This window comes from Pseudonaja textilis, chromosome 2 (assembly GCF_049901715.1).
Source record: "Pseudonaja textilis isolate UNSWEBS1 chromosome 2, rPseTex1.2, whole genome shotgun sequence".
In the NCBI taxonomy this organism is placed as follows: Eukaryota; Metazoa; Chordata; class Lepidosauria; order Squamata; family Elapidae; genus Pseudonaja; species Pseudonaja textilis.
In genome coordinates this window covers 164,074,028-164,096,711 of record NC_141991.1, presented here as the reverse complement: position 1 = coordinate 164,096,711, position 22,684 = coordinate 164,074,028, and the positions used below count along the sequence as shown (strand labels likewise).

The 22,684-nt window shown below is 37.3% G+C and overlaps 2 protein-coding genes across 2 annotated transcripts; one reads left to right on the top strand and one right to left on the bottom strand.

The window, feature by feature from the left end:
* Nucleotides 1–8: 8 nt before the first annotated feature.
* Nucleotides 9–7,947, top strand: DNAJA1 (DnaJ heat shock protein family (Hsp40) member A1). Its single transcript, XM_026712632.2, has 9 exons — nucleotides 9–213; nucleotides 989–1,133; nucleotides 1,870–2,047; nucleotides 2,507–2,611; nucleotides 2,715–2,942; nucleotides 3,683–3,797; nucleotides 5,279–5,394; nucleotides 6,067–6,167; nucleotides 6,384–7,947. Exons 2-9 carry the CDS (start codon nucleotides 1,002–1,004, stop codon nucleotides 6,600–6,602), a joined length of 1,194 nt encoding a protein of 397 aa, XP_026568417.1. The 5' UTR covers nucleotides 9–213; nucleotides 989–1,001; the 3' UTR covers nucleotides 6,603–7,947.
* Nucleotides 7,948–9,017: 1,070 nt separating this feature from the next.
* SMU1 (SMU1 DNA replication regulator and spliceosomal factor) lies at nucleotides 9,018–22,193 on the bottom strand. The gene is made up of 12 exons (XM_026712681.2): nucleotides 22,070–22,193; nucleotides 20,434–20,644; nucleotides 19,579–19,731; nucleotides 16,595–16,705; nucleotides 16,288–16,416; nucleotides 15,215–15,334; nucleotides 14,395–14,511; nucleotides 13,096–13,223; nucleotides 12,890–13,016; nucleotides 11,874–12,041; nucleotides 10,691–10,843; nucleotides 9,018–9,945 (listed from the first exon to the last, which is right to left on the bottom strand). Exons 1-12 carry the CDS (start codon nucleotides 22,093–22,095, stop codon nucleotides 9,847–9,849), a joined length of 1,542 nt encoding a protein of 513 aa, XP_026568466.1. The 5' UTR covers nucleotides 22,096–22,193; the 3' UTR covers nucleotides 9,018–9,846.
* Between the last annotated feature and the right edge of the window lie 491 nt (nucleotides 22,194–22,684).

Genomic DNA, 22,684 nt, shown 5'->3' with positions numbered 1-22,684 from the left:
GTGTTTCCGGGAATGGGTGGAGCTTCCTTGAAAAAAAGAAAACTCCCCGGATGCTGCCTAGCCTGAGACCGGCTCGGAACTTTCCAGAAAAGTCGCGGTCGTTTTGTCTGTGGGAGAGAAAGAGGCAGGCGAAGGTGGCACTCGGCGGCAGGAGGGGGTAGACTTACGGGGAAGACGTCAGGCTGCCTTTTTTTTTTCGGCCGAAAGCGCGAGGTGGGTGAAAGACAAAGGGAAGCTGTTGGCCGCGCCTTCCTTTCTCCCCCCCCCTCAGATTTCCCTCCCCACCCCCCCACCCCGTCGTCGCGCGAGGAAAACGACCCGCCTGGGCAGCTTCGTCCGCGCGCCTGGGAAGCCGAGGCGCGCGCGGGGGGCGCGGTGCGCGAGCCGAAACCGTGCACTTGTGGGGAAGGCGGGGGGTGGGGGGGCAACCGACACGAGGTGGGTAAAAGAGGCACGAGGGCGGAAGGGGGGTGATGGTGGTCGGTGAGGGAGACTGAGGAGAAACCTGAGAGAAAGGAGCCTTTTGGGAACGGGGCAGAGGAGGGGTTGGCGCCCATCGTCCGTGAGACGAGGAAGGGTGACCATGAAGAAGCATCCTTTCTGGGAGAAGCTGGGTGGCGGCGGGGGTGGGGGGTAGAGTAAGCCCTTTTTCAGGTAAGTAACCATCTGCTCGGAACCAGGCAGGTGTGCGACTGAAGGAGGTGGACCTTATTCGGGCCATTTAAGCGAAGGTGGCCGAGTCAAGCGGGAGGAACAAGAAAAGGTGCTTTTGTGTCAGACTTAGTAATTGTTTTGTATAGCCGTTTAGGCTGTGGGAGGCTGGGGAAGTGGATGAAAGATGGGGAGGATTGTTTCTGTTGAGGGTAAGAGGTATAATAGAGGAGAAGGTAAAATAGGAAAGTGTGGGAAGTGTCTCAACAGCTAGACAGCTTTACTCGCTAGACCGGTGTCTTACTGTTATTCTCTTCCCCACCATGTTCCCATGTAGATAAGGTTGCATCATGGTGAAGGAGACCACATACTACGATGTGCTTGGGGTAAAACCTAATGCCTCTCAGGAGGAGTTGAAAAAGGCCTATAGGAAGTTAGCATTGAAGTACCACCCAGATAAGAATCCTAATGAAGGCGAAAAGGTGAGTTAATAGGGTTTTTTTTTAATCTTCTTCCCACCTTATGCTAATTAACTGTGTGGAAGGTAGTGTGTATCCATTTCATTTGACTTCTTGGTGTGAATGAGTTGGATTCTGATTGTTGAACCCATATGCATACCTCTTCAGGATATAATATTTCTTCAGGTTTTCAATGTTTCCATGTTCTGTTTTGCTTGACTATTGCTTGCCCTTGAACATTCTTGTCTCTTGTCCTGCCAAACGTCTCTGATTGAAAATACAACTTGATTTTTACAGTTAAGTGTCTTTCTTTTTGAGTTTTGAAAAACATACATAAAATTTTCTCTCCATGTCATTTCCAAATGTGACCTTCAGTACAAGTTTCCGTGATGAGCTTGGCTCCTGGTGACTTATGTAGACATATCCACTTGTAAATCAGCATGTTGTATTTTTTTTTTTTCCCACTTCTTACAATCACTGCTCTTTGGAAAACTTGCAGCCCAGCTCTTGTGGCAGCACCTAGTCATTCTTAGCTGCTTTTGAAAAAGCTAAAGCAGCATTGAACCTGTGAACTAGACTTCAGCAGAAAAGAATAACAAATCACTTTATCACAATATCAAAAAAAAAAACCTGATTCTGTGGAACATGACTTAAAAGTTTACAATTAGGAAGGTTACATTAGTAAAGCTGATGGTATAAATAATAAATTATCATTTGTCTGGCAGCAATTACTTAAATAGATTGTTTTTAAATGTTGTAGTTCAAACAAATTTCCCAAGCCTATGAAGTCCTGTCTGATTCCAAGAAAAGAGAGTTGTATGATAAAGGTGGTGAACAAGCAATAAAAGAAGGTGGTAGTGGAAGCGGTTTTGGATCACCAATGGATATATTTGATATGTTCTTTGGAGGAGGTGGAAGAATGCAAAGAGAGAGGAGAGGTAATGCAAAACTTTCTTTATTTAATGGAAATTGTAGTTAACTTTTTATTAGTAAAAAGTGTGGTTGCCTGCAGACATAAAGATAAAGGTGATGGTGTGGATTCAAGGTGAACAGGTATATAGTTTGTTTCAGAATCTTTATTGTAAAACCATTTCTTTGTAATGATTGCTGTAAATGAATTAATGTCCATTAAAGCATCTATTAGCCTTATTTGAATAGTACCTCAAAGTCTGTTTGCTGTTATTACTGTTAATATTAGCTGTATAAATTATACAATTAGTCAAAATGTTTTCAACATGGTTTAAGCTGCACATTAAATGGCCTTTGTAACTCTCTACTTAGAAATGCCCCATTGATCCAACCAAGTTTAATTTCCATTGTAATAAATGTAATTTTCCCCAAAAAACAATCTCAGCTATGAATTGAATTAATCCTTAATAACATGTTTTTCATTTCAGGTAAAAATGTAGTTCATCAGTTATCAGTAACTCTTGAAGATTTGTACAATGGAGCAACCCGGAAACTTGCTCTGCAGAAAAATGTGATTTGTGATAAATGTGAAGGTATGCTAAAACATTTCTTTAATTTTATAGAAGTTCAGGAGAAATTTTAATGTGAAAAGATGGAGTATTCTTTAATCTTATTTTTTCATTTATTTTTTTTTAGGCCGAGGGGGCAAGAAAGGTGCAGTAGAATGCTGCCTTAATTGCAGAGGAACAGGCATGCAAATAAGAATTCATCAGATAGGGCCCGGAATGGTTCAGCAAATCCAATCTGTGTGCATGGAATGCCAAGGCCATGGGGAGCGCATCAGTCCCAAGGACAGGTGTAAAAGCTGCAATGGAAGGAAAATTGTTAGAGAAAAGAAAATTTTGGAGGTCCACATTGATAAAGGTATACTAAAGGAGAAACTAGGAGTTGTGGGATATTAAAAGTCCTATATATTAACATATTAATTTTAGAAATGGATGATAAATTAAGTAGGTTTGGGTTGTCTCTGCCATGAGACCTGTGTCTTTTGTTAATTTTTCTTCTCAGAATGACCCTGTTTGATAAAGAATATAGTTCCCCCCCACACACACACCTGACTTTCTGGGCATTAAACCTCAGTACCTCTGTCAAGAGGTGGTGCTTTCATAAAATAGTATAACTTCCATAATTTTTGTATGAATTGTGTGTTTAATGGCTCCCAATAAGAATTGAGGGGTGCTATATGGGTGACATAATGATTCCTTGAACACTAGACATCACTAGACAACTAGCTCTGGAAAACTAGTATTTGGATAAAAATAATTTTGACTTAAGGGTTGAAATAAACACAAAAGGAAAACTATTAAAAATAGTCAAATTAAATTATTACAGCTAGTATACATCAACAGTTCAGTTTCACAATATCTAAAAAATACAAACAGGTTACTTGTACATTCCATAATACAGAACTTGAAATTTTGGCAATTTTTTTTAGCAAGAAATAACTTATTGAGACTAGCTGGCTTTTTACTAACAGCTAAGGAATATGTTTTGTGCGCCTGTTTCATGCTTCTACTTATGCTTCAAATTATTTTCAGAGTGAAGAATGCTAAATCTATTAGTACAATAGTTTAAAATATATTAACCTGTTTCTTTTGAAATAGGAATGAAAGATGGTCAGAAAATAACTTTTCATGGTGAAGGTGATCAAGAACCAGGATTGGAACCAGGAGACATTATCATTGTATTGGATCAAAAAGATCATTCTGTGTTTACAAGGCAAGTTTTAATAATACTGTGGAAATCTTATTTGGATAGTATGTGTAACAGTTTGGGAATGTCTGTTGTCAGACATTTAAGGTTTATGTTTGGAAGACACTGATTGGAGCAGGTGTTAAATTTTGTAGTCAGAATAGAATGGTCAGGGTAACAATTGCACACAGTTAACTTTCTCTCTACAAAGGTTAATTATTTCTGCAGTGCCTTGCAATTTTCCCAATTTGTTCTAAGCTACTAAACGAATGTAAACCACCACATTGTAACTAATATCTGGACACCTACTACTTTTATAAATTCATATTAATATACAGATGACGGACTGATTCTGTCATAGTTCTGTAGCCCTTCACTAGTTATATCAAGTTATGAAGCCTGGCACAACAGCAGTTTTTAATTGCCAATTCCTGGTTCTTTGTTTAGGAAAGTGTATGATACTCTCTCTGTTTTAAAAAGTTTGTTCAGCCTAATGATGATTCTAAGTCATTAAACTGGTTTTCCTTTTCAGGAAGTTACACTTCAGATGTTAAGTAAAATGTTACATTGATTTTAAGGCTTGAAGTGCCCTAATTTGTTTCAGTTTAAGTGATGAAACGATTTCTTATATATGGATGTAAATAGTATGTATTTGATTACTGTACAGTAGCAGGGCAAATCGGTTTAGTTTTTTTCCCATGAAATTGTGGCAGGATTTTTTTTTTTTACTTAGAAAATTAAACATGGAATGTCATTGAGTTTCAAGATATTCTTTGATTTATTATGGGGATCCTCATCCATATTTGAGCAGGAGAAATTTTGAAAACACGATAGGAGCCCTGTGGCTGTTGGATGGGGAAAATTGCCTATTCACAAAATGGCTGCCATGGGAAAGTTTCAGAGGGCCAGTTTATCATGTGTTGTGCTGTTTAAATATTTGAGGTTGCCTGCTATCATGCTTGGGAACAAACAGAAATTCCCTTCCTCCTAAAAGTATTTGCCTCCATCCAAAATATTTTATTTTTCAATAAATATTATAGAGTCCATTTACAATTCAGGTGCATTATTGCAAATAATGATGCTGAAAGATAATCACTTTGCATTTCAGCATGTCACCATCGCTTAAATTTTTTTAAGAAACATATAAAGGATTGGTGAGGAACCACCACCGTAGATGTTTCTGTGTTCTATGGCACTCTTTGATAGCTTGCTGGGGACCACTGATCTGTATTATAGCATAATATTTAAACATCAGATGTTAAGATAAAACCTTCATTTTTTTTTGTTTTCCCATATAAATCAGTTCTGGTGCCAGAATAGTCTTATTTCACTAACAAACCCTTTTAATTCTGTAGGAATGCAGATCTCTTTATACTCTTTCTGTACATTTATTTAATAGTATAATTTACCTTTTTAAGTAGTTTTTTTCCTTGGCTTTTTTGAATTGATATCCTGTACAGTATGGTTATAGCCTTACAATTCTAAGGCAAATAACTTTCTCTCTGCAGGCGAGGTGAAGACCTGGTCATGTCTATGGATATACAATTAGTGGAAGCACTCTGTGGCTTTCAAAAACCAATTGCAGTGCTGGATAATCGAACTATAATAATTACTTCTCATCCTGGTAAGTCTGTATTGCTCTGAAAAAAGAACTTGGGTACAATAAATTTAAATTTAAAAGACCATGGTTTAATACACTTTGGATGTAAATCCGTCCATATTACATTATGCGTATAAAGTCTTATTTATCTTGTGAAGTTCCCCTTCAGTTAAATGAACATTCTACTTTAACTGACAACTGCTCCCTACTATTAGTCTGTTGAACATTTGCAATTAATACAGGAGTCACTATTAATTGGAACCCACCATAAAATGTTATCTTTTTGAAGAATCAAAGTTGAAATGCTATAAAGATCTTAAGCAGCTATAACTGTCTTAAAATAGTACTGTAATTAAATAGCTCCATAGAATTTAGCATTTAGCAAACTCCTGTTACATTGGAGTGACAGGAATGGCACAATCATTTGTAACTCTGATGAATTAGAAATCTTTTGAACATGTCTTGGAAATCCTTTGGTTTTTTTATCATGAATATGCCATGTTTGGATTTGGTTACAAAATATTTCTAGCACTTGGATCTTTTCCCAGAATCAGATTACTACTCTCTGTGGATGCCTTGTTCATGTGTCTTTAGTTTGCTGTTTAGATGAGTATCTGCTTGAGCAATTACGAGTACTTGTAACTTTAATTTTATATAAAGTTTGTTAAACACAAGTTATATCTTTTTCATTTCTAGGTCAGGTTGTCAAACATGGTGATATTAAGTGTGTACTAAATGAAGGAATGCCAATCTACCGTAGGCCATATGAAAAAGGTCGTCTTATAATTGAATTTAAGGTAAGTGATGGTTGAATTACTAATTAAATATCTCAGAAAATTTCAATATATTTTAGGCAATGCTGCCTTATAATGCTGATTTCTTAAACAATTGGTGTTAGTTATACAAATTAAGCAAATGTATCTTTTACATTAAAATTCAGACACATTATTCATACTTTTTCATACTCATAAGAATACCTTTATGAGAAGCATTCATATTTTTTCTATTTTCAGGTGATATTTCCAGAAAGTGGTTTCCTTTGCTCAGATAAGCTATGTTTATTGGAAACACTGCTACCGCCAAGGCAAGAAGTGGAAGAAACTGAAGACATGGATCAAGTAGAGTTGGTAGACTTTGACCCATCTCAGGAAAGAAGACAGCATTACAATGGTGAAGCATATGAAGATGATGAGCACCACCCTAGAGGTGGTGTTCAATGCCAGACTTCTTAAAGTGGTCTCACAGTTACACTTGTGCTGCTTGTCCTGTATGTCAGTTGTGGATGAGTGAAGGACTGAAGTTGCTATATTCAAGAATTGCTATTGTCTCTGTAATATTTAAACTTAGTTGTTTTTAAATCAAGTTAACAAATTGAAATTGGTAGAACACTACTTGGATCAAGTTGGAATGTTCATATTTCTATATGGCCTCCTAAGGAAATCTGAAGCCACTTTACTCTGGCTTATTTTATTTTGTGCATCATAAGTGTATTGTGTGCAAATGCACCGGCTTAGTATTCAGTGATTTCTGTTTAGTATTATAAATTATATTCCCTCTTATGTATGCATCTGTATTTATGATTCATGTTAAGGATGTGAAATTAAAATTTTGTATTCATCTAGATACATTGATGTGTTTTGGGTGTGCTATGGCTGGTTGAGATTTTGCACAGCACCTGTATGGAACTCTACTTGTTTTCTTCCCTGGAATGTTGAACACCCTTTCATTCTATACTGAGCTTTAGTTAGAATGCTGTATAAAACTCATTGATGTGAGACAGGATCCTGACATGATTCTTGGATAGGAGTAAAAAATTCATCAAACGTCTTAAGTGTAAATGGGACAAAAGCTGAAATCTTTAAAAGGATTCTGAATAGCAAATACATAATTTTATAGAGGCAATCATGTAACTGAAAAATACTATGCCTAAGAATAATGGTACAAAACTGCATCCTTAAGCATTTTGAGTTTCATGTCACTAACATTCAAATTCCATTCTGCATGAATACTAGCAAAAAAAAAACCATTAACACTAAATGGCTCCTTAATGAACTGTTCACAGTCCAAAAGGTTTTTGTGTGTAGTTTCTGAAAAAGGCTACCTTTTAATGACTATTTCAAAATGTCAATATAAGTAACATAGTGTAGATTCATCTAAAATAATTAGGCATTGCATCATGACTGGGGGAAGGGTTAGCAAAGATTCAAGTACCTCTTTTAAATATACCTAAGACTGCTATTTCTAAAAACTAAGTTGCTAACATTGTCATTTATGATAAGCCCTAAATTTATGTAACTGCTATATGTATATATCTGTATATGGGCAAATAGGATAGCAGAAAATAGCATTTCAGTTCCATATGAAATTTTAAACAAGTCTGTCACTATTAGAATCTTAAATTGACAAAAAAATTTCACTAGCTTAAGTCCTTGGCAAGGATTTAAGTTGTACAGCAAATTATTTTAGTCCTTGTGATAAGGATGAGTTACAGTGGAATTGTGTCTTTAAAATGCTTGATTATTGTACTTTACATTCAAGTTTGTACCTGTAGGGGGAAATAAAACTATCCTTCTAACAGCTTCATCTCTTTTTCCTTTTTGGCCTATATAACCATCTATTCCAAATATACAGTACATTTGTCAAGAAAATCATCTAAAAAAAAAACCCTTGGTCTAGTTTGGCATGTAGCTAAATGGGATGATCCTGAGGCTCATACACTTTGGCATCTTTATGCCATTGAAGCCAGTTACAAGAAATAAGTTTGGCAGATATATATAGATGTTTAGTTATAAACTGAATGCTCAGAAGCAGAGAAGTCACATATCTGCCTCCTGAGTTGCATGAGGAAAATACATGAGCTAGACTGGTTTGAAAAATTAAATAATTGTCTAATGCAGGGGTGTCAAACTCCTGTCACAGTATCATGTGACTTATTGCAGCTTTGCTAAATGGTGTGGGCGTGGCCAACATATCCAGCCCATCTGGCCCATGGGCCGGGTGACAGCCCTGGTCTAATGCCAGTAAATACTGAACTCAACATACCAAGCTATTTGAGGTGAAATTAAAAAAGTAATCTTAGAAAATGTTAGATAACGACAATATGTTTATAATTCAGTTTTGCTAAGAGTTTCAACTGCACTTGTTTTCATCAAATTTCTTTAAAAGCAAAGATTGCTGAAACTTGGTAAAAGGTATGGTGCCTCCTTTATCACTATGGACCATTTTCTATGTATAACGGAGAATGGTCTGCTCGTGAGGTGGCTATGGAGGGTTCTTGCACATTTGGGCACAATGCTCCAATTACAGAATAACACAAATTCAGCTGTTCGGCTGAATAAATAAATATAAATAAACGCTTGGACACATGGTGAATGTTTTAGGTGGTAAGGTTCATACGAACACCTGTGACAAAACTGACGCCATCATGTAACAGATCATGCCACCAAATAAAACGCATACTATAGTTCTCTCTCCCAGTGAATATGTATAAGAAAGATTAGATATACATTTAATAGTGCTAATTTGCAGATGCAACTCAATAAGTAACTCTTCACCAGTCCAGAAAGTAGTATTACTTTCTTCATAAACACAAATTTCAACTTTGGGTCTTATTTTAAAAGAGTTAGAAAAGCTCTTAGAAATGCCTCTTTAAGAAATATTTTATTGTAGAACAGGTGTTTTTAAAAAAAGCTACGAAAAAAATCTGCACACATTTAGAAACCATAAAATGTCCATTTTGTACAGCAAAATTAAAATTCTTCAAGGAAAAAAATATTTTATTTCTTTCTGAAAATAAGATGAAGCTTGTAACATAAACTCGGTATATTTCAGAACATCAAAAAGTCTACAAAACACTAACAATCGGTTTCTATCCTATTCAAGACAATTTATATATTCTAAATAGGAGAGGGAAATTAACATTTAACCAGAGCAGGAACTCCCTACTCCCAGTGTGGCTATAAATTTAATCTGGCATGTTTTACACATATTCCCATTAAATGGTAATTATCTTAATAACAACGGGTTTCACTCAACCAAGTTACATAATCTGCAAGATCATAACTTTCAACGGGCAATGTTCAAGTATGTGCTTTACATTTCCATGAATACTGCCAAAAATTTTAACATGCAATTTTTAAAAAGTAAAACTGCATGTAATTTGCTTTTCATTTTTCCCGTAACTAAAAGAATTTATCTTTTTTTTTTAAATCCAGAAATATGTAGAAGTAATGTCATTCACATAAGAAGCAGAAATGAAACATGAAAAGAACATTTATAGAAATTGAACTGATTTTGCAATTTGCATACACAACTAGCGTTATATATAGCTAAAGGTTCCTCTTGAGACAGCTGAATATGAAATTCAATATAAATTAAAACAAGCCTTTTAAAAATCTTTCTGGAAACATATCCGCTGCACATGGTACACACTTCCCAGGGATTTAGAAGCCACATGCTGAAGGAATTTATGCAGTTCTATGGTTTCCACAGCTTCAACAACCCATCTTCACTATAGGTAGCAATCAAATTCTGATGGGGATGGTGAGCAATACCAATGACATCCTTTTCATGAACCTTAACATCAGAAAGAAAGAAGAAACAAGATTATCTCCAGAATATAAGATCAAATCAAGTATTTTCTCTATCTTTCTCTAAACTAAAAGGAAAAAAAAAACTTTTAGAATAATCAAGAAATGTTTTCTGAAACTAGTAGAACTAGCTGAGAGAACAAAATTTACTGCTTTAATAATAAACAAAAACCTTGACTACTTGTTTCTTGTGGCTTGGATATTATAATACTATTATATTTCCTACAGGAAAAGGAGAAAAATTAAATTTTGACTTTGGGATTGCGGATTACATCTGATTTGATTAGAGAAACATTGTGGATTGTTAAATACATGGTTATGGTTTACTTGGTGATTGCATGTTGGATTAAAGTTAAACTATAGTCCTAATTCCTATATAAGTCCTGAAAAGACACCACAAAGCAGGCTTCCAGACGCTGCCCAAATTTGAAGACTTCAAATGTCAGCCATGTTAGCCGACCAAAGGATTCTGATTGGAAGTTTATACATTTGGTGGATATTTGGGTTGAGAAAAAGTGGTGGGGCAGTCAGGAAACACGGCGGAAAAGTTTTGTAATCTTCACCAGTGATTTTTAGAGGAGGAAATCTGCTCTTCCAGGAATTCTGCTAAGTGTAAACTGGGGAAATATTAGATTTGGTGGAAAAGTCTATAGGACCAGGGACCCAAATCTAGCTTCTACTGCATATAGAGCTGCTGCTAGGTTGCCACCAAGACACACTCTGCTACCCACCGTCAGTGTTCTCTCCAGCTTGCCAGTCACTGTACTGAAACAGTAGAGGACAAAATCTTCACCCACACAGTAGATCCATTCGCCTCGAGGAGATAGGGCACAGCAGACAAAGTCACCCCCTTCTCTCTTACCAGAGCTGAAACTTCTCACAATCTAACAAGTTGAAATATGAACAAGAAAAAAAAAGAAAAGAAAGTCAGCAGCCATAATATAGTTCAAGATACGGTATTCATTTCTTAGGAAAATGCCCCCTCCAAAGGACAGAGTGTAAAATGTTAGGGAATTGCAATCTCTAATGCAAATGATTAGCAATAGCACAAGTAGCAAGGAGATCTTCAGAGGTTAAAACAGGGGTCCCCAAATTTGGCAACTTTTAAGACGTGTGGACTTCAACTCCCAGACAAGTTTGGAGACCTCTGGGTTAAAGGATACTGAGGGAACAAAGAGACTAAAGGCTAAGAAGGAGTTTTATCTCTCTGCCTGGAGAAGCGGGTGGGAGGGTGCGCTGAAATGTATATATTAAATCTGCACTGTACTTTTGATTCAATACATAGTACAAGTATTATGATGTGCATATTTCAAACCTCACTAGCTCCTTTTGTCTTTGAAAATATGTTAAAGGCACAGCAGGGGAACACCAACTAACCTTATAGTATAGGAGGATTTGAGTAATAAGCACCTTAAAAAAGCTATAACAATGTTACTAGAGACATTTATATATCTTGATTAAAAACATATATAATCTGTAAGCTGCCTAGAGTCGCCTTACAGCAGAGATGGGCAAGGTAAAAATTTAATAATAAAACATAAAAATAAAAAGTAGTACCAATATTATGGGCTAATATATGGGGAAAAAAAGAGGACTTTTCTTTCAGTACAAATTTCTGGGATCTCTGAAGCAAAAGCTAAGAACCTTCCAAACCAATTTAAAATTGTGTATGAACAAAAACATAATCTTTAACCAAATAGCTTGAAAATAGGGTCTTTTGAATTACTTGAGACTCCTCAATATTAATTCAGCATCCTCAATCAACCAATGCAACATTTAATCATGACTTTAAAAAGCCTTACTAATCAGAAAAAGTGGGAACAACAACTTCTCATTGTCAACGCTAGCTCCTGAGTCCAAAAGGAACACCGACTGCATTCTCACAGATGTTTAAAACACAATCCAATTACGTACTTGGCCCTGCATGTTCATGATGACCACTGTATTGGATCTGTTACAAACAACGAAGTGCTCTGGGTTTTTAGGCAGGAGAATCACACTGTTCACAGTGATGTCTGTTCCAGCTGTGCTACCCAGGGATTTGAAAGTATTACAGCATTCGGTAGTCTTCATATTCCAAACCTAACAAATAAACAGGAAAGGAAAATATGCAAATTCCATATTAGAATGAAACCCAAGCTACCCCACATGTGTCTTCATGCAGGGTATATAATGGCCCTAACCACAGCATTGTTTCCCACAATACATAGGCCTTTTCTCTATCTATACACACTGTCTCTCACTGATACAAACATTTCATTCAAAAATGATCTTAGTGCAATCAAAAAGTCAACCTGGACCAATATTAAAAAAAAAAGAAAAAAAACAGTCACTTAAAAAAGCGTAACCAGAAGAGTGCATCTAGAAGCTAGTTCAAGTCAAAAACTATGGTGGGTCTCCAAAGACCAAAAACCTGATATGTCTGAAAACGCTGAAGCTAGTAGAAATCATTTGAGACAGAAATTGTAATTAATTAAATTTTACCTGGACCAGGCACTGCAGAGTGTTTGTAAATATTTCTGTACAAATAGTCGTTAACAACAGTTGATTTAGCCATGTGATCAAAATTCAGGTGCTTATGACATTCTGCACTGCCTTGGGGTCATGTGACCAGCTTCTTCCTATCTTCTGACAAGCAAACTCAGTGGGGAAGCCAGATTCACTTAATAACCATGTTACTAACTTAACAGCTGCAGCGATTCATTTTAACAAGAAAGGTCGCAAATGGGACAAGAAAGGTCATAAAATGGGGCAAAATTCACTTAACAAATGTTTCACTTAGCAACAGAAATTTTGGGGTCAATTGTGGTTGCAAATCGAGGACTATCTCTACTACTAAGAATTTGTTTTCAAAAAAAACAAAAACAACCAAGCAAATATTTTAAGTAATCATGGGAATTGCACCTAGTGATTGGGACCCAGGAACGTACCTTCACAGTGCCATCAGAGGATGCACTAATAATATAATGTCCATCTTGTGTAAATGTAGCTTCATTAACAAATGAGGAATGACCACGAAATTCTTTGAGAGTCTTCCCTGATTTCAGCCCATGAATCCTGTTACAGCATAAAAACATTAGTGTTATTTGTCCACGTCAGACGGAACAGCCAAATCTATTGCAAAAAAGAGACATACCTGATTGTCTGGTCAAAGGAGGCACTCAGAATCTGACTGCTATCCTTTGAGAAGCTCAGGCAGGTGACACCTTTGCTATGGGCTCTTTCAAATCGCCTCAGACACTGCCCACTCTGAATCTTCCACACCTTCAGAGAAACCAGGGAACTGATGTTACCACAAGAAGACAAAAATATTTCCTTCCAAATTTCTTGGCTCACTCAGATCTAAAATATATACTGCTTGTCTTTATGAATAAAATAGATTTCTCCGTGGCAGTAGACTGGCCATTGTTGGACCAGAATGTTGAACAAGATAGCCATAGCGCTTAGACTTATATACCGCTTTACAGTGCTTTCTAGACCTTTTTAAGCAGTTTAGAGTCACCATATTGCCCCTAACAATCTGGGTCCTCATTTTACCCATCTCGGAAGGATGGAAGGCTGAGTCAACCTTGAGCCGGTGAGATTCGAACTGCCAAACTGTAGTCAGCCGGCAGTCAGCAGAAGTAGCCTGCAGTACTGCATTCTAACCAGAGCGCCACCGTGGCTCTTGTACTCAAATTGGCCTCTTTTATTCATTGAATATCTGAGATTAGTGAATGTCATTAAATTGCCAGCCCATGCTGTGTGCTACAAGAGGAACAAAGAAAAACCAGAACAATCTGGACCCCAAATGTGCACCCAGGGAAAACTGCTCTTTTGCTGCCTGATTCATTGCCATAAACTTGTTCCCTTCTATGCAATCTTGAAAGTAGAGAGGAACAGTTTACTTGTTTCTGTTTCTTTATACACCATGATCGGGGACTGTGCAAACTATTCCTGATGCTAAGAAAGAATAGAATTACTTTCCTTCAGGAAAATATCAGAAAGGTTTTTTTCAAGAGGCAACTGCACTTTCTGTTTTTTCTTTGAAGACGTTTCGCTTCTCTTCCAAGAAGCTTCTTCAGCTCTGAGCTTCTCGTCCAAGAAGGTTCTTGGAGGAGAAGCAAAATGTCTTAAAAGAAAATACAGAAAGTTCTGTTGCCTCTTGAAAAAACACAGTTGGGACAACCGGGACCTGGATGACTGAGAATTTCCATAGACCTTCAGGAAAATACTTCTAACCTCTCTCCATGAATCAATGCTTAAAAACCAATACAAAAAATCATGGAGAAAGGACCAAGAACATATTCTCAGAGGATGGTTCATTCATACTCTTCTGACCCCTGACAAACACCCAGTATTGTGTGTCTGCCATATCTCAGAAGTTCAATAAACATGGCTTATAAGAGAGTTCTTAAGTGCCACTTTGTGCCTCTAGCTGTCCTTAACAGCATACCTTGATTTTTCCATCTTGTGCTCCAGTTGCTAACATTTCAGTGTCTCTGCTGAAACACATGCACAGCACTGCATCATCCATCATCATAAAATTATCCTGTGCCTGATATTTCAGATCCTAAACAAAGCAGTGAACAAAATAAATTAATACAACTAAGATAAGAACAAGCATCAGGAGGAACAGATATATACAAAATTCATTTCAGGAGCCACACTATCCTAAATCATACTATTAAAATCCAGACTGGTGGTGACTCTCTAATTCAGAGGGCAATTTTGGATCTAAACCAGGAGATTCTTTGAAACAGAATAAGTCAAGGACTGAAGCGAAGTTTGTGCTTCTTCATATGTTAATTGTTACTCCATGAAGTTGGGGTTTCTAACACTGTAATCATTTATACAAATAACATCAACATTACTGTCGCTTTGCAAATCTTCTCCAAAGCTCATTTTTCTCCATTCACATTTATTTCCAATTTTGAAAATAATTCCAGTTTTCTACCCACCCCACCAACAGCAAAGATAAATCAAAGAAGAAAATATTCGGTATGGATCATGGATCTTGCACCTCATAACATCTTCTATTGGCTTCCATTGTGAAAAAGACTGTAATGAGTGCATTGTGCTGCATTGCTTTTCAAAAGAAAAAAAAAAGCAAATAGAACATTTGGTTTGGCACTGTATACCCTAATTTAAAATTCCATTCCAATTTTATCTGGAAATCCAGAAAAGTTCATATTACTCATCTTCATTTACTGTGCCCAAAGAATTGATGAAGAATATTGAGCAGTTCACATGACAGTTAAGAGTAACAGAATTACCTTCCTGATTTTGCCAGTGGTGAAGTTCCAGACTTCAATAAATCCATCCACAGAACCAGTGACCAGATACTGACCATCCGGAGAAAATCGAGCACATTCCACATGAGACTTTTGACCAAACTGTTTTACGGGAAGAAAGAAATAGCGTATAACAAAAAATATGTACTAATCTAGACTGAAAAGGTAAAGACATCCTCAAATTAAACTTAATTCCCATTGGTTGCACTGATGGGAGTTCTCTTGGCAACTGTACAAAAGTAGCTTGCGGTGCCTTTCTTCTCGACAACCCTGGGATACCTTGGTGATCGCTCACTAGTTGAATCTTGATCTTATTTTATTCTTGGATCCAAAAAACATTGGCTTAATGCTGCACCTGAAGCACGTGCAACTTGCGCCTCCTACTGGTAGCAGTCACTTACCTCCTACTGGTGCCTCCTACTGGTTGCAGTCACTCACCTATCTACCAGCCTACTTTCAAGGCAGCTGGGACTTGCCATGTCCTGCCAGCTTCTGCTCTGCTTTTCTTGGAAGTTGTGAGGAAGTGGCCAGGAGGTCTTTACTTATCAATAGCAACAGAGATTAATGGGATTGTCATTCTTGAGCAATGTGGTCATGTGACATCATGCTGTGCAACTGTTATCACTTCGTGGCAAATTTTGGCCCCAATTACCATCATTAACTGAGGGTTACCAGTACCTACTCCTGAGAGAGAAGGACCAGTTCAGTGCCTTAACCACTGTATATCAAGTGGCTCTTATCCAATTCCTTACTAAAATCAACTTTTATTTTCTTTTTAAAAGTACAAGAATGAAAATGACATGTGCATGCACTATTTTAAAATATAGAATTTTTTTGAAGTCATCTAAAATATATTAGAGTTTGATCAATGAATCAATTGGGTTCTCATAACAAGCTAAATAAAATACGCCATATGATAATTTAACGCAGTATTGAATCCAGCCAGTGACATATATTAAAAGCCTTAAGCACTTGCCTCATTTGATCCAATTAAAATTCCCCAATCCCAGAAGGCCTGAGACCTGTTGCTGAAATCATGGTGAAGGACAACCCACCTTAATATGTCTACTCAGCTGCGTGGGGAATTTTTCCTCTTCTACATCTTTGACAGCTGCTTTTCCTCTGAACAAGTCAATAGTCATACCAGGGGGAAGTAGCCCCTGATGCTGCTGCCATTTCAAGGCCTACAATACCAAAGAGGATTACAGACACAGATTGTAACACTTTTGAAACTTAATACAAAAGGGCACTTAAACATTAAAAGAAAAGTTTCATATGAAAGATTCACAATCTTAGGCTTTAAAGAACAATCAGCCTTCCGTTTCATACTCGTCAATTCAGCTTAAGGGGGAAAAACAATACCTGTCCTAACAACGCCATAAGACGAGATGGAGGTACCACACTAACTTCACCAGCCAAAGCCTGGGCAATGGCAACTCTCCGCTTCTCTTTGCTGCTTCCATCTGGGTATGCCTGAAACGCAACAATAGTCATCGGATTTACATGCTGCCACATTCATTCAGCTCCACAGACATACAGAGCAGTAACTTCCTTTTGAGAAATCTGCCACTTAACCACAACTTGTCTGGTTTGTCAACTGGATATTTTATTAAAAATTGATACATTATATATGCAACTCTAAATCTACAACACAGTTTTGAGTATTGGGACAAATTTGGCAAAAATAACTGTATTGGGAAAGGCCAATACCCTATTTAATTTGAATCAGAAGAAAACTTTAATCCAATTTTCTACTTATTGTTAAAATGCACATTCTGCTTCATGACAGCTTCAGCCAGCAAAAGTAGAGAACGTATTATGTCCAGCAAAAAAGGAAAACAAATGTTCAAATGTTACCAATCCTCAAAATAGCAATTTTCTATGTCAATACATAATAAAACCCAACCCATCACTTATACTTACAATTACTATATTCTCAGAAATATACTGTCATGCTGACAGTCTTTCTAACTGGTATCAGCAAAACTTTCTAATATATAGTTCCACACAAATTAGACAATGTAACGTGAAAAATAAATAATTATGTTGTGAAGAGCATACCCAATGTAGAAACATTAAATTTTGTTTCTCACTGAATACTGTGGGGCAGATTTGAATCCAGCCAACTAAGAAAGCCTGGTTGCTTATTTGTATAAATTACACTGATCTAAAGGCAAATAGAAAACAAAACAAATTCTGGGAATGAAAAGAACTATTTAAATTCTGGAAAGGCAATTTCCAACTTTGATAAGAAAGTAAGCATTATGTGTGTTTACTGAATAGAAGAAATTCATTCTGGCTTATAAAATAAAAATACACAATAAAACAAAACATACACTCTGCACATTAACAAGAAAGAGGGAATGCAAAATACAGGAAGGAACAAAAACATTTTTCTGTCATTCATCAAAATAAGATCTGGACGAAGAGAGTTTCAAAGGTATAACATACAGTATGGCAATAAATGCCATAACTGAGAAAAGTGTGAGCAAATGCTAGTTGAGATTTTCTACAATTTTAGGCATTCACGACAGTTTGTCAGTCAGCCTGATCTACAAAGATGAGGCCCTTGAGCCTAACTGCTTCCACACCAATACCACATGTGCACAATGAAGCATCTCACTCAACTTGGTCCAGGAAAGGGCAAAGTTTATACATAAACCAAAGTTGAAACCAGACACTCCCAGCCATGCTGGTTTCTTGGCCTCTAATAACAGTTGTAACTGTAGACCTGATATTTTTGAGGAAATACAGTAAAGATTCCCACTTCCTATTACCTGAAAATCATGGACCCACAAGATTCCTATTTGTGAAGATTCAATCTTTACTGATTGGCCCTATTCTAATCCATCACTCTGACTGTCCAAGAACTGATTCACACCATGCAGGCCCTATTATTGGGGTTTCACCATTGCCTTTTCTTTTAAGCTGCTTGATCAGTATATTGGGTTTTATTCTTGGAAATGGAAAGCTCCTTTTAGTTGATGGGTGGTTTTATGAATTAGCTAAACAAATAAATGTCCAACCAACATTAAGAAATTATAAAGAAATAGCACGATTGTCAGTATATTGGGAATCCTCTCGGTCTCCTCGCCACCACCACCCCAATAAATTTTCTCTATGACTGTCCCAGTGTCTTTATATAAGTGTTAAAATAGAACTGGGGACAAAGCAGTGCCTTTTGGTACCCAACACACATCTAAAAGCACACTGTGTTATGTAAAGCCATACTGCAAATAGGAGAGACACCTCTATTGTACAGGACCTCCAACTCACAAAGACAATCCAGGGAAGACTAGATTGTTGATTATATCAAGAGCTATCTCAAAAACAAGCTAGACTAACAAAATTACACTCTCCTACTCTCTCACGTAAAGAAGGACGGAAGTATCATGCTGATTCTATCCTAAACTAGGTCAAACCTCAGACTGAAATGTAACAAAGAAATAATAGCATTGTTATTTATCTCACAGTGAAACAATACATCTAACATGAAATAATTCTAAATTATAAACAAGGCACAAGATCATGGATTCTCAGCCTCTTTCCTCTGTATAAAGTCATATTCCTCTTTCATGTTTTATCTTTGTATATACATCAAATTGTTTAGACAGGCCAGGCTTAATCGGGATTTTCAAAGAAAAAGCATGCCACCTTAGGTAACATTAGTCAAACAAATATGGAGAATATGTGAGGCAAATGGGAAGAATGTATGCGGAAATCAACAGAGAATTTTAAATTCTTAAAATTCGTTCCAGAGAGGTATCTGAACCAATCCAAAAAATATTAGAAATATATCTGATAACTTCTTCTTTTACAAGACCTAAATCTCTTAGAATACAAGTCGCATCTATCTACCATTTATTTATTTATTAAATTTATATACTGCCCATTTCACCAGCTGGGAGATATAACTGAGATAGAGAGCTGAATTGTTTTAAGCATATTTTCACTTATGAAACATGCAATGGTATTACAAATTGAATTACATAATTAACTATAACTTCAAAACTGTGTGATAACTTACATAGTTTGGTTTTCATTAAACAACAAATGTATCTGTGACAGACATATCATTAGTTATAAAAGTTTTTAAAATTGTAAATTCTAATTATATCATTGTGAAATGAAGAAATTAGTAAACAAGCTAGATCTTCCATTATGCAGAAATGATTAAATGAGATATTTTATATATTACAAATTGTAAATGAGAAAAATAATAAAGTAAACCTAATTAGGCAAAACAAAGAACAATATAATATTATTTAAGAGCCAGAGCCTAGCAGTTCCTTCACATACTATTCAACATAATACATGTAAAAAACTATGAGCTAACATAGTTTTACCTCACGTGGGTCAAAAAAGGACCTAGCCAAAAGGTTCTCAAGATGAATATATCGTTCTGGTTGGGTTTGCTTTAACATGATCATTGGATCAGTCTGTCTCAGAAGAGATCTAGCAGCACCCAATTCACGAAGTTCTATCAGTTCCAGAACAACCTGAAATATCAACAGAAAAATAATTATTAGTCATACAAACATGTGCTAATGCACCAAACTATTTACACTTATGTGACTTGCAAATTCAGTTTAAATGGAATTACACTGCTGAAAACTTTGGTCAATGTTACACAGTTTTATTCAAGTTTCAAACTGAAAGAGTTTAGACCATAAATCTTGAAAATTCTTATTTTTTAATGGAAAAAAATAACTCAGCTATGAACAGGGGGATATAAAATACATTAACATCTTTAAAACTGTTATGTGGTACCAATATTATATTGAGGAAGCACATACAACACAAACTTTTGTTCTTGAAAAAAAATCTTTAAAAAATAATTGACACATTGTAAAAAACTGGGGGGAAATCAGATTGCATCCAGAGCTAATATAATTTTATGCTAAATGGAGATGGTTTAATTTTCAGAGACAGCAGCAACCATAACATGCCATGATATATCAAATGGTGCATGACAACACAGCCTAAATAATTAGTTAGATGATGACGCCATGACTTTGGCACAAATATTAAACTGTGTTATCTGCATGGTCCTACATACATCATACATGTATCATCATTTGTCCCATTCAGAAGTGAAAGATGAATATTCTGCAAAGTTACAAAATGCCAATTTATTTTCTAGCAATTAAAAATACACCAAAAGATACTATTCAAAATATTATTAAATAAAGCTTGCTGACCTGTTCATAGAGATCAATGAGCGTTTTGTCTGGCAACTTTAGTGACTGTATTGCCTGCAGAACTGTATCCCAATGGCCACTGTTAATATCCGCCACAAAGCTCTCAATGCTATCCACTGTATTCAGAGACACTGTAGTTTCCTCTTGCAATGTAGCTAGGGCACGATGAAGACTGTTCTCCTTCAGATATTGCATGATTAAACGGATAACACTGAAAAAAAAACCAATTAGTACAATTAATCTATAGCGAAATACCATTCACACCATCATCACAAAATCTCCATAACCGTAAAGCCTACAAACTTGAAAGTTGGCACGAATGTTCCTCTTGGCTTCTAGGTGCTCACTAAGAAAGGATTTTTCGAAATGACCATCAGAGCATTAGTATTTCCTATATTATTATTAACATGCTCTGATGCTAAGGAATTCTACTCCCCCTCCCCACCTGAAAAGAAATCTGTTCCAAATGCAAAACACAAGCAGAGGAGTTTCAGGTTCAGTTTTAGTATCACAGCAGCAACCAGCTTTAGTACAGAACAGTTGAGCAAAACCACGCCCAGGCTCCTTGTTGTCTCCTTCTTGCTCACACAGTAAATACTCTTTCAGTTTCCAAACAGCCCTCAACTCTCTCACATACTGACAGGACGCTAGCCAGATGAATATTGATGGATGCTGGTGGGCAGAGGCAGATTTTTTCCCCCTTATTTTCCTCCCCAAAAACTAAGCCCGACCACATAGTTTCGTAGCAAAGCATGGGTATTGAGCTAAGTTACTGATATTTATTCCATTAGTCACTCTCTCCCTCTCCAACACGCATAACGTACATACTATCTCATTAGAAGGCATTTTCCAATATTCATTTCTGCTTCAAAGAGAGAAATTCAATCAAAAGGATGCTTTTATTCCTTTTTTGATTCTATCGCTTGTCCTCAACTTACCACAGTTCGCTTAGAGACCCTCTGAAGTTACAACAGCTTTGAAAAAAGTTAAGTTGTGACCGTTTTTCAAATTTATGACTATTGCAGCATCCCTATGGTTAGGTGATTTACATTCAGATGCTTGACAACTGACTTGCTTTTCTGACAGTTGCACTGTCCTGGATTCTTGTGATCCCAGTTTGCAACCTTCCAACAAGGGAAGTCAATGGGGAAACCGGATTCACTTCACAGCGGTGTTGCTCATTTTAACAACAGCAGCGATTCGGTTAACAAACACGGCAAGGGAAGTCATAAAGTGGGGCAAAACTCTCTTAACCAAATTTCTCACTTAGCAACCGAAATGTTGGGCTCAATCGTGGTCGTAAGCTGAGGACCACCTGCACTGACGTTGCCAAATGCCATTTCTTTCTCTTTCCCGCCCTTCTCCTCCCCCGATATGTTGTGCCTTCCTTAGGAATAGCTAGTAAATATACAGCGCGAAGCTTTCGGCCGCCTTCGGAAATTCCCGGGATGGATTTAGAGCAACCCGGTGCACCCCAAGGCCGCTGGGCTGCAGTTACGGCAAGCGAAGTGTCCGGAGGACGCATCAACGGGGAAAGCTGCAGGGCGGCGGATCCGGAGGGGCTAGGCCTGGGGCAGGCCAAAGGAAACTGACACCGAGCGCAAACCCCTTCCCCCCCCCCCGCCCCGCCACTCACTCCGAGGACTCGATTTCGATCGACATCTTGAACTAAGCCTAGACCCGCCACCTTCGACACGAAACACGACCCCAGCTCCACCCCCACCCACACTCCGCTCATTCACATCCGGGTCAATGCCTCCTTCGTGCCATAGCTACACCATAGATAAATTCTCGGTGACTTTTTACTTCCGGACTACTTTGACCGCCTCCCCCCCACTCCACCCCTCCTTCTCTGGGCTTAGTAGAGAAGTGAGGTAAACCAGGGGCCTCCAACCTTGGCAACTTTAAGCCTGGAGGACTTCTGGGAGTTGAAGTCCGCCAGGCTTAAAGTTGCCAAGGTTGGAGCCCCCTGGGGTAAACAATAAGAAAAATGTGCGACGAATATATCTGTTTTTTTCTCTTTCCGAGTCGGGGGAGGCGGAACGCCCGTCCCGATTGAAGATTTTTCGACTTGAGATGTAAAATGTTTAAAAAAAACCCACCAATATTATGCAGCATGGATTTGGCGAACTAAGGGGCGTGCATAAGTGCACTATCGTGCCTACCGTCCCTGTCCTATTGTCCCCATTTATTCGTACCTATTTCCTGTATTCTTACTCATGTTTATACTTATATCTATTATCTTGTAAAC